Genomic DNA, 13,226 nt, shown 5'->3' on the forward strand with positions numbered 1-13,226 from the left:
ATGCCTTTGAATAATATGATGAGTAAAATGGTAGAAAATAGACCTACTGGAGTTTCATTCTACTTAAAGTACTCCATTTTACTCTCAAAGTGGTTTAACCTAGATACAACTGCAAGGAGTCTGTTCTCTCTCCCTGGTGGCAGTAGAACCTCCTAGAACCACCTTGAGCTCTTGTCTGCCCCCACCAATCAATGTCTCTGTCACCATCTACTGTACCATGTTAACTTCTGCACACATTTTTATATGAGGAGTTTGTATTATAGTTATGTAAGGATCTTCGTGAGTTGTAAATGCTACTGTATGCTCAAGTTCAAGGTTAATGTCTGTACACTAGAACTGACAACAGAAAATAATTTCTGCCCATTAGCGAGCACTACAGTATAACTACAGTATAACTCCAATGCGTAGCTTTTCAGGACATAACGACATGATGCAAATGAAGCAGTTATAATTTATAAAGCATTATTTTCTTTGAGTTTACTATATGGAATCACAAATCATCTATGTTTTTTCTTTGTGTTATAATTTCCTCCATGTCCATGTTATTTTGACATTAATAACTGTCGCCAATGCGCTCTGTTATCTCGGCCACCTAATGAAAATACAAAAGGATAAATAAACTGTTCTAATGTGTTATTTTATAGGATTATCTAGCATACAGTATGATATCGACCATATCTAAGAGTCGAATTAGTCACTTTTAATCGATTGCACAGCACAACAAATATAATTATCGGTATTATTATGATAAGTACAATTGATTGAATTAATTTCATGCCTCATTTGTCTCCCAACTCTGAAATATAATGAGAGGAAATGCTGGAGGAGACCATCATCAGTTTATATCATATGTAAATAAAGTTGAAAGTACAGCACGGCAAGGCAGTGGTATCATCGTGTTCCCAGCGGTAGGATAATGGAGGATAATAAAACTCGCAGGGACTATTGATCAGGTTGCGTTATCAGCCTAATGCTGTGTGTTAGAATAACGTCTAGTTACTGTTCTCTGTGCAGTCCTCATGAGGGTCAGAGGTCAGGTTGGAAGCTGACAAAGGCCATAAAGGAGCCATGAAGACTGGCACCGGTTGCCACGGAGATCTCACTGTAACACATTTGACCCTAACCCCCCTAACCCCCTGTCCTGACACGTCTAACCTTTATGTAACCGTTTATTGTGCAGTTAGTTCACAGTAATGTACAGTATGTCATTATATCTCAAGCATATTGTGAGGTGAATAAAGCTGTTTTTTTTTTTTTTTTTGATTGAATGAATTGAAAGAATTGGTGTGTTTTCGTTTGGCTTGTTCGGGAACGAGAACGAAGCCAAAGGAGTTGGTTGAAGCAGAGACAGACTGACTTCCGGAATCAACCGGAGGGAACGGTTGGTTGACTCGTAGGGCTTTCACACCGGCAGTTCCGAACGCCGGTTCGCGTTCGCGTGTCGAAACCTCCGAACGTTGGCGCTGTCTGGCGAACGAGCCCGCGTTCATACCAGTGTATCATTTGCCAGACAGCGCCAACGTTCGGAGGTTTCGGCACGCGAACGCGAACCGGCGTTCGGAACTGCCGGTGTGTAAGCCCTATCAGTGGCCTTGTGGCTAGAGTGTCTGCCCTGAGAACAGAAGGTGGGCATTCAATCCCTGGCCATACCAAAAACTCTAAAATAGTACCTTGATGTCTCTCTGCTTGGCACAATAAGGAAATGCATTTGGAGTAAGGCCCCTGACAGACTAGTGTCCTGTCCCGGGAGTGTACAGGGTGCAGCAGGTAGCCTAGAGGTTAAAGACTCTGGCCAGCGATCGGTAAATTGCTGGTTCGATCCCCCACCCCAGGCATTATATCTTAGGTGCCTACCACTGCCGTTGTGCCCTTGAGCAAAGAACTAACTGTCAGTCGAAGATGGCTGACCCATCAAGCTGCCTCATGCTACAGAAAAAGGAGATTGGCTCAGTTTCTAGTCTGCAAAGGTGTCTCTCTAGGCCTGTATTCACAAATATAGGAAAAATACAGAAAAAAGTCCCCACCTGTCCATATAATTGTATTCATTATTAGCTTAAAGCCAAAATCGATCGTACGCTGAGAAGCTTCGTGGATGCATTTACATTTAGATTTTTTTAAAGGAACAGTAGAGGAACTGTACAGGGGGGTAGTGGGGGGGTGAAGAGGTATTTAGGAGGGACAGACAGTTGAAAACAGTCCTACTTCTTACTCCTTCACGACGCCAGATAATTGAGAGACTTGAAAATGTTACTTGTGATAAATTCATAACCAAGCTCTCTCTCATTGAAAAGCAACATCTTCCTTCTAACCACCGCTAACAAAATGTGTAGTGTTAAAACATCGGATTTGTGTGTGTGTGTGTGTGTGTGTGTGTGTGTGTGTGTGTGTGTGTGTGTGTGTGTGTGTGTGTGTGTGTGTGTGTGTGTGTGTGTGTGTGTGTGTGTGTGTGTGTGTGTGTGTGTGTGTGTGTGTGTGTGTGTGTGTGTGTGTGTGTGTGTGTGTGTGTGTGTGTGTGTGTGTGTGTGTGTGTGTGTGTGTGTGTGTGTGTGTGTGTGTGTGTGTGTGTGTGTGTGTGTGTGTGTGTGTGTGTGTGTGTGTGTGTGTGTGTGTGTGTGTGTGTGTGTGTGTGTGTGTGTGTGTGTGTGTGTGTGTGTGTGTGTGTGTGTGTGTGTGTGTGTGTGTGTGTGTGTGTGTGTGTGTGTGTGTGTGTGTGTGTGTGTGTGTGTGTGTGTGTGTGTGTGTGTGTGTGTGTGTGTGTGTGTGTGTGTGTGTGTGTGTGTGTGTGTGTGTGTGTGTGTGTGTGTGTGTGTGTGTGTGTGTGTGTGTGTGTGTGTGTGTGTGTGTGTGTGAGAGAGAGAAGATAACCCCAGTGAATGCAGGCCTTGGTCTTTACTGAATGTCTTGTGTTTGTGTTCAGTCTGCTGTTCTATTTCATGTACATTTTATGACACATTTCAAGATACCACTATCAAGGGGAAGAAGCAATAGCAAACCTATACGCTTTGAGGTCAAGACGGAAATCTTATCTTACAACCAATACATCGTTTATCATGTCTTTTATGCAACGGGCTGGTTCTTGCATCATATGTGTCCTTCTAAGATTTGCTGTATGTCAAGAAGTGTATGTTGTACCATAAACATGGAAATGGTGTGAATGATCGAGGATTCTCAGATAAAACGGATTAAACCATGTAGAGAAAAGTATTTCATTTTCATTTACATTCAAAACAACTAATTTAAGACTATTACTGTTGTGGGTGGCCTAGTGGAATGTTGAGCTAGACTGGTGATCAGAAGGTCATGAGTTCAAATCCCACTTGGGGGAACACCACCACTAGTGTGCCCTTGTGTAAGGCACTTAGCTCTAAGTTACTCCAGGGAGAGTAAGTCCCTGTAATCTCTAATTGTAAGTCGCTTTGGATGAAAGCGTCTACTAAATGGTTAAAATGTTGATGGGTATATCTACTCAAAGGAATGTCCTTGTTCTCGAATGCTGATACAAAGAGAGGAGACAGATTATTTATTAAACTCTACCAGAGACATTCCATGACCATAAAGATAGTTGACAAACTACATGACACAATATGCTCATCACCACGCAGAGCAAGTCCTCGCCACACACAGGTATGTTGACCTTTGACCCTGTCTTATCACACCTGTATAAATGGTTGAGAGCTGAGCTGGCTGGAGGACAGACACATCTGGCTTCACTCTGAGAAGAGGAACAGGTAGGACTTGTTTTAGTATTGTTGTATATGTTTCTTTATTACTATCACCAGTCAGTATGGTGTTTTATAACTTCTTAATTAGATTATTATAGAGGAGTAATATACTGTAGGTTTTTCCTTTGATACATTGCGGTCAGGTACAATTATGGCAACACAGTGAATAATGCTTCCGCTTTTAGATTGTCTGGAGTAGTTTTGATCAGTATAAACCAGTTTCCATAATAGACCATTGATCTGGCCAGACACAAAAAAGAAATAAAATAAAGTATAGAGGCCTAATTAAGGTAGTGCTGGGGACACATGGGAAGGGGGGGGGGGAGAGGGTTAACTGGTGAAGGCGAGCTTGAAGAGGTGGGTTTTGAGGGCCTGTTTAAATGTTGGGAGGGTGTTGGCCTGTCTGATGTGATTGGGGAGGGCGTTCCAGAGGGACGGTGCTACGGCTGAAAAGGCCCTATCACCCCAGGTCCGGAGCTTGGTCCTGGTGGTCTTGAGGGTGGTTTGGTCGTCAGACCTGAGGCAACGGGAGGGGGTGTGGAGGGGGACGAGGTCGGCAAGGTAGGAGGGGGCCAGATTGTTGATGGCCTTGTAAGTGGTGAGTAGGACTTTGAATTGGATCCTGAATTTGACCGGGAGCCAGTGTAGGGAGCCAATGTGTGTAGTATACTACCACATTCCCAATAATCTGCAAACATCTTTTTACTTTACTTTGGCTTTACAGGGACCATCTGACATCAAGCTATGATAACATGACCATGCTTGCATTATGTGTTTTTAAGGTCCTCGTTGGTATTGAAAGGAGTGAGTGAGCAGCCGCAAACTCAACATGGCAAGACTAACTATTCTGGCTGGTAAGTCAGAATAACCCCAACCGTGTTCACAGAACAGTAACACAATTAAACCTTAAAATGTACCAGCCTTGTTAGAAAACATCAAGTGACCCAAGTTACACAGACAATGCAAGACAATATGAGTATTCCGTGTGGAATACTATATAATAAGTGTCATTTACAATGTTATGAACAAATCTTTTCTTTTTTTTAGGATTGGCCCTCGTGATGTGCCTTCAAATGGGTAAGCCATGTTCACTCGTTCTTACACTAGATTTGAGATTAGATTAAATATTCTTTGATTCTTTATTGTCACTGACAGAGTACTAAGACAATGAAACACAGACAGCTTTACATGTCTAGCCTATGTTAATACAACTCTAACGCCTTAATCATTGTTATTTTATTATTCAACAGTGTCATCAACCAAACTGGTGTGTTACTTCACTAACTGGTCCCAGTACAGGCCCGGCACAGGGAAGTACCTGCCCGCCAACGTAGACCCAAACCTCTGCACACATCTCATCTACGCCTTCTCCATCATCAACCACGCCAACGAGCTAGTCACCTACGAGTGGAACGATGAGACTCTCTACAAGTCCTTCAATGGGCTTAAGACTCAGTAAGCTTTGCATGTTCGGTAAAATTACATTTTAGGCCCACTAGGTGGCGTAGCGGGTTAAGCGTCGACCATGTAACCGCAGGGTCCCCGGTTCGATTCCGGCCGGGGACATATCCTGAATGTCATCCCTCCTCTCTCTCTCACCAATCCTTCCTGTCATAATCTATACTGTACTGTCAATAAAAAATAAAAAATATGAGTGGGACTGCCCCACTCAGAAAAAATAACTTTAAAAAAAAATGTTTACGCCCACCAACAATGAATGACACATTCTTCATGGTCATAAAAATGCATGTCATTCTATGACCATTATAACTTTGTATACCAGTATTGTTGAAATTGCGAGGGGTATAATGCTACCCAATAAAACAAATGATGAATTGTTCATTAAAAAAAAAAAAAATTATGCTAGCTTGATTGGTTTATGACAGGATCTATTATGTCAACTTTCTTGTACAGGAATTCGCATTTGAAGACTTTGTTGGCAGTTGGTGGGTGGAATTTCGGAACCACTCAGTAAGTATTTTTGCAAGATAGCCTTTATAATGATATGAATATGTTTCAGAGGAGATCAGAATTCATGAGCAGCACTACTGATAATTAATAAATACTGAAATAGAAAATGTTCAAATGTATGTTTATGTATAAATTAATGTTAACATGTATCGTTGAAGTGGAATCAAAATGTAATGACTGAGCTTGAATGACTCTCTCTCTCCAGGTTCACCATCATGGTGTCGACCCCCGCCAATCGGCAGAAGTTCATCCAGTCCTCTATCAGTTTCCTGCGGACGCACGGCTTCGATGGACTGGACCTGGACTGGGAGTACCCTGGAGCACGAGGGAGCCCCCCCGTGGACAAGGAGAGATTCACACTGTTGTGCAAGGTCAGTTTGGACATCAAAGCCAAAGACATACTCACAACAAACATCTGCATAATCGGCCCCTGGAGGTGCAATATTTCATAGACAGTATCACTATTACAAACACACATCTTGGTTCTGGGTTCCAGGAGTTGAACGAAGCGTATGAGAAGGAGGCTGCTGAAACCAGACGACCGAGGCTGCTTCTTACCGCTGCAGTGGCTGCTGGGAAAGAAAATATTGAAAATGGTTACCAGATCGCTGAGATCTCAAAGTATGTTCACAGGGACATGAGTTCTTGTTTACAACAGTGTCTTCATTCACTAGGTTTTGTTTATTAGTACAGTCATATTCACCTGAGAAAGATCAGTCAGTCAGTTAGTTATACAGTTGACAGGTCTCTCTGGACTAACTTAGGGCTATAAGTGCCTTACTCAAGGGCACACTAGTGGTGATGTTCCTAGGTGGAATTTGAACTCATGACCTTCTGGTAACCCAGTCCAAGTCACTATCCACTAGGCCAGGCCACCACTACCCCACTGTGTCAGCTGGAGTTGACATGTTGTCTGTGTAACAGATACCTGGACTTCATCAATGTGATGAGCTATGACATGCGCGGAGCTTGGGACCCTGTCACAGGCCACAACAGTCCCCTGTATCGGAGTGCAGCAGATGAAGGACAGCTCATCTACTTTAACGTGGTAAGTCAAACACAAGATTACCGTATTTTCGGTTAAATATGTTTTTAGGGCATTTCTGCTTTATTGGGATAGAGACAGTAGAGATGGACAGGAAGGATGGGTGAGAGAGAGGAGGGGTGACATGCAGGATATGTCGACGGCCTGAATCGCACCCGGAGACCCTGCGATGATATGGCATACGCCTTAGTGTGCTACGCCACTTATGCACCCAGTAAAACCTATTCTAAAGGGAAACGTCTTATCACAACCATTAGAGAAGAGACTCATGAGACCCCAATACCAGGCTCCGCACCAAGCTTCTGCTCGGCTGCGCCGCGCCTGTGGAACAGCCTTCCTAGCCAGCTAAGGGCAGTACAGAGCCTGGACTCTTTTAAGACAGGCCTAAAAACCTTTTTATTCAAAAAGGCCTTTGACTGTTGAACGTGTGTTCATTCTTGTGATTTATTTTGATTTTCTTTACTATGTTTTTAACTTATTATGTTTTTAGGTTGTTTTGTTTTTAACTTATTGTGTTTTTACGGTTGTTGTTTTTTCTCTCTGTAGCACTCTGAGATTCTTTTGAATGAAAAGTGCAATACAAATAAAATGCATTATTATTATTATTATTATTATTATTATTATTATTATTATTATTATTATTATTATCATGACTCATCCCCCCCCCCCCTGCTCCCCCTCCCACCCTTGTCTACAGGACTATGCAATGAAGCACTGGAAGGATCAGGGGACCCCTCTTGAAAAGCTCATAATGGGTTTCGCCACCTATGGACGCACATTCCGCATCACCTCAGCAGCCAATGGCGTTGGTGCTCCCGCGAGTGGAGCTGCCTCTGCCGGACCCTACACTCGGGAAGCTGGCTTCTGGTCCTATTATGAGGTCAGTGCAGGGTCAAAGTTCAAGCAATACTATAGATGCAATCAGCTATTCTATAGATGAGAAATTGTGAAACTCGAGTCTCGGGTATCAAAAAAGAGATTTTAACACAATCTTGTAAATGAATTCCAAGTTATTTTATATATTATATATATTTATATTAACCTTCATAGTACAACATAATCTCTCCTCAAACGCGGCAACAGATAAATAATGTTATACCTGAGGCCATGCTTACTCTTTTTTCTTCCACTAGATCTGCGGTTTCCTCAAGGGAGCCGATCTCCAGTGGATTGAGGAGCAGAAGGTCCCCTATGCCACCAAAGGAAATGAGTGGGTTGGATTTGACAACAAAGAGAGCTTTGAGATCAAGGTAAACACCTCAGCTACAATTCAAAACTTATTGGAGATCATAAGGAAAATACCTCTTCAATATGCAGACCCTTAGAGACTGTTATACACAGTGGAGGACAATGAGATACAGTCAAATGTTTATTGTCGTTTCAAAACCATTATAGCTTTTTTTATGGATAATAATGGTGGTGTTACATTTATCCAAATACAGCCCCTGATGTAGAGTAAAAGGTAACTGTCATTCTATAGGCACGCTATATGAAAGACAACAAGTTTGGAGGAGCTTTCATCTGGGCTCTGGACCTGGACGACTTTTCTGGACAGTTCTGTGGACAGGGTCAATATCCCCTGATCAGTCACCTGCGTTCTCTGATAGCCTCAGGTAATCACACATTACACACACACATGTACCTTGTATCTTGTCCTATCAGCCATACCTTGATACAATGTGGTAACTCTTTAGAAAGTAGAACAACAAGAGTCCCCCCCTATTCCACTAGTGTAATAACAAAAAAACTCAATTCTATTACTTACTATGTGGTTACAAACCAATGACAATTTCGTTACCAGAGTAATTACAGTGTACATGGGTATAAGGGCAAATTAATGTTAAGTGTTGCCTGATAGGCTAATGAGAAAATGTTGCATGACAAATACATATTCCATATAGAATACACAGCGTAAATGCGCCAATTCCTGCGAACCCCCCACCCTGTGCAGTGGTATGCCATATTTTGTCCCGTATTTGGTAGTGAGAAAGGTGCCAACCGTAATTCCATACTTCGTGACGTTAGAATTATAAGGTTCTATCTCCATTTTTGTCAAAATTGAGTTTTTTACATAATCTGATCCATTAGGTGTTTATTAATGCCTGTGTGTTATTTTTAAAATGTTGACATTTTTGAGTTAGTAATTCATAAAATACAAAGGTTCCATCTCACAAAACATAATGGAATGTAAAAACTTTGACGCTCAATATCTCTGAACTACCCTGAACGGAGATAGAACCTTATAATTCTAAAGGTCACGACTTGACACACTTTGTTTTTGACAGACTTGCCGCCCCTCCCTTCCACGACCACCCATCGACCGGCAGTCACCTCACCAGGTGGTGCGACCCCCACCACTGTGGCCTCCACCACCTCCACCACCACCCACCTCCCCGGCAGTGGCTTCTGCAACGGGAAGGCTGACGGCATCTACCCCAATGATACAGATGCCAACTCCTTCTATCAGTGTTTCGTGGGACGCACCTACCTCCAGAAGTGCCACAGCGTGCTTGTTTACAACCCACAGTGCATGTGCTGCGACTGGAAACTGTAGAATGCGGAGTGACATTCTGTTAGCCTGACATTAGCATGTAGCCTAGCCTGGCAAATAATCGAATACTACCTCAGCTTCAAAGCTCAAAGCTTTTTGTTGTAATTGTCTCAGATTATAAAGAATTAACACTATTTTTGTATGATGTCTCTATTTCACAAGTGATAATAAATAAAGTAATTGTGCAAAATGTTATAGGATATGTAGAAAGGCAAATTCCCTGAAGCCAGATTTACCATCCCCCTGGAGGGGAATGTCTTGAGGTATCAAATCTGTGATGACATGTTATGAAATATATATTATAAATATAAAATAGATTTACAACGTTGCATTAGTGTATTGTAAATGTAAACCCCTTATAATGTATCTTTTACCCACTCAACCTCAAGGCTAACATTGAATTGAAAATGTCAAGACAAGTCAAGTCAGCTTTATTTGTATAGCACGTTTACATACAGCAGCTGAACCAAAGTGCTTCACAGGTGTAGAACAGATAAAAGGCAGGAAATTAAATAAGATGCAACACAACACAATACAAGATATGATAAAGTTAAAAAATGCTGTGTGCGTTGGGATGCGATTTTCTCATAGACTTCCATTCAAACTTCAAAATCGAATGTTGTGGTGCAACAGATATTGCACGCCGTGTGCATTGGCCTTTAAAATCAATAAGGTGAATGGTGATTGGCTGGCCCTTAACAATGGCTCCTGGGTTCAATGGTATAAAGGTGGGAGTGAGAGCATAGTTGGGGGAATTCTTTTTTTCCTGAGTTCTGTGAGTGAGGTCATCTTTGTTCCTGGGTGCTGTTGTCTTCATGTTGTAAGTATGTAAGTATCAGTGTGTTATAATGATCATTGATCATCATATCTCTCTCTATCTATCTCTCTCTCTCTCTCTCTCTCTCTCTCTCTCTCACTCTCTCTCTCTCTCTATTAACTATACTAGAATGTAACTTTTCTCTACTAATATACTGTAAGTAGTTGCCTTAGTTGTACTAGATGTGTACAACTATACATTATATTAAAGCCTCACTGATTCATTCTAGTTGACCTTACCTTGTCCTAATAAGCACCGACTCAATATTTCTGTGCATACAGTGATAATTAATTTGAGGTCAGATTATCAACACAAGATATGTATTTATATGAAGGAAACATAGAAATCTCTGCCATATTATAATAGACGGAAACGGATTGTAGAAAGATTCCGCTCTACAGTTTGGTGCACCTCTATGTGATACTGGTTGTAAATTAGCCTACCTTTAATTAATTAATTAATTTGGTGGTATTGGTTATTGGTACAGGCTTAATGAAAGATATATTGACTCTTGCTAGGCGCATATTTAAGGTCAGAGGCCCACATTTGGCGCTGGCTGAAGATAATTCATCATTGATTAGCGTTATAAACCAAGCCTATTTCCGATATAATAAACCGTGTTTTGATAATTTGGAGTAATCTCTCAACCCGTATTAACGAACACAGCCATGGCTAGAGATAAAGAAATGCAAGATGTAGGCCTACCTAGATAATTGGACAATTGGCAATAATTGGACAATGGGAAATGATGCGCTGGTGAAATTGAGCGAAAGAGAAGGAGAGCTTTTACATAGTTCATCAGTGGATGAAATCCGTGATTATGTGCAAACAGTTGACAGAACCCGGCCAGTGCTCCAATTGCAATTGGATATTTTCTTAACAAAATCCGACGAAAGACTCGCGAGTCTTTGCGAGTAGAGAACAAGTAGAGAACAAGCATAAAGCCATCGGGATCAGATTAACACAATGAAACGAGAGGAGATGGAGGCTCACCTTTGTATGCACATGGCAGATGCATTACACGAGTTGAGCGGAAAAAAACTCTAAAAAAAGACTATTCAGGATTTGTTTTTTTATTTTTTAACCTTTATTTATACAGGTAAAAACACATTGAGCCCCAAGGGCTCATTTTCAAGTGTGACCTGTTCACAGGCATACAACATCCACCACAAACAAATACAATACAACAGCAACTTGTTACGTATGGCGATGACAAACTATGGCGGTGGGCAAAACAGCAAGAGAAAGAAGTATATTGCTCAATTGAAAGGTGATATCCATCTCTTTAACACAAGCCAGTAAGGCAGTGCTACAGAACGAGAGTCTCAGTTCAGATACGGAGAGTGGAATTAGTTCCAAGGCGCACTCTTTTTTGTGATCAAATGTTAGTTTATTCATTTTCTTTTAAAGCACATAACAACAAAACAAGACAACAAGGCTACATCTTGCAACCAACTCCCCCAACAACTCATAAAACCACACCCAAACACACAAATACACTGTCATATGAAACCACACCACAATTACAATGTCGCCTTCTAGGTACTAGGAACATATAGGCTACATTACAAGTCCGCAACCAAAACAAAAAAGAAAGTATATCAGATAAGCCTCACCCACCCACCCATCCCAGAGACCAAAGGACAACGGCACATTACAATTGAGCTGACATTGCATCATCAAGGTCAACAGAGATAGAAGCGCACTCTTGTAAATAGATATGGCATTCAATAAGACAATAGTTAATGTATAAACATGTTAATGTATAACATTGATGTGAAGTGTTCGTGTTTAATCGTAACTGCTGCAAAACATGACGGTTTTTAGCTTAGATTTAAATATTAATGATGCTGTGGAAACAGTACAGGCGGGTAGTAAATAGTTCAGGTGTAGCCTGAAGAGATGGGTCTTTAGTCTACTAGGGAGTGATTCTGCAGATCTGACAGCAGTGGGAAGCTCCCAGCGGGGAGCGAATTTGCGGAACCTAGGATGGTAGGGGAAGGTCGGGCAATACCGCTACCTGATTGGTTGGAATGGAATGGAATGGACTTTATTTGTCATTGCTACAGTACAGGCAGTGGCGGCTGGCCGATAGAGGGCGCTGGGGCGCCGCCCCCACCTTCACAAAAAAAGTTTTTTTTTTTAAATAAACATTGTTTATTCACAAAATGCGGCTGATATTCTGTCGGCGCCTATCAGCATTCATTAAAAATCCTCCAATACAATAAACATTTTTATCTGTGTGTGTGTGTGTGTGTGTGTGTGTGTGTAAAACTCACTGTTAAAATACATAGGGGAGAACGCGGGGGCGCCGGTCAATGGATGTCTATCAGTGGCGGCTGGCCGATAGAGGGCGCTGGGGCGCCGCCCCCACCTTCACAAAAAAAGTTTTTTTTTTTAAATAAACATTGTTTATTCACAAAATGCGGCTGATATTCTGTCGGCGCCTATCAGCATTCATTAAAAATCCTCCAATACAATAAACATTTTTATCTGTGTGTGTGTGTGTGTGTGTGTGTGTGTAAAACTCACTGTTAAAATACATAGGGGAGAACGCGGGGGCGCCGGTCAATGGATGTCTATGCCAGGACGAATACTTTTCGTTTACACGTGAGCTGTAGCAGCGCTCCAATTGGCTGTCTCTATTTCTTGGCCAGGGCGCACAAATGTGCGTCCTCCTGAATCTCCTGTTGTATTGCAGACAATGCATTATGCTGAGGACTCCCGACTTCCGGTTTTCCGGACTTCGGGCTTCCGGAGTATTTTAAATGAACATTCGTAATGTCTGTCTCTGATGTTCATGGTCAATTAAATCAGCCTATTTTGTGCAACTAATAATGTTCCCGCTAATGGGTTAACCAAGCAGCCTCGCACCTAACGTGCAAGCACCTATCTTCGAACTATTCATAGCAATATGCGCGGAGCAAGGCGGAGGTACGGGTAAACACGGCTCATGTTCTGTCATCAAAGGTAAGAGTTGGTTTTCTTTAACTCAGCTGATGCATTGTTGTGTTTCTGACATGGTCTGGTTGTGTTTCTGACATGGTCTGGTTGTGTTTCTGACATGGTCTGGTTGTGTTACTGACATGGTCTGGTTGTGTTACAGACATGGTCTGGTTG

The 13,226-nt window shown here is 41.9% G+C and overlaps 1 protein-coding gene across 1 annotated transcript; it reads left to right on the forward strand.

Annotated features, from left to right (window-relative positions):
* Positions 1–4,551: 4,551 nt before the first annotated feature.
* LOC308159745 (acidic mammalian chitinase-like) lies at positions 4,552–9,292 on the forward strand (the record flags this gene model as incomplete). Its single annotated transcript, XM_080533560.1, has 11 exons — positions 4,552–4,576; positions 4,770–4,799; positions 4,973–5,177; positions 5,637–5,693; positions 5,899–6,064; positions 6,190–6,314; positions 6,618–6,741; positions 7,436–7,618; positions 7,872–7,988; positions 8,219–8,351; positions 9,024–9,292. 11 exons carry the CDS (start codon positions 4,552–4,554, stop codon positions 9,290–9,292), a joined length of 1,434 nt encoding a protein of 477 aa, XP_080389686.1.
* Positions 9,293–13,226: the final 3,934 nt, after the last annotated feature.

This window comes from Nansenia antarctica (genome assembly GCF_963989245.1).
Source record: "Nansenia antarctica genome assembly, chromosome: 6".
Classification (NCBI taxonomy): Eukaryota; Metazoa; Chordata; class Actinopteri; order Argentiniformes; family Microstomatidae; genus Nansenia; species Nansenia antarctica.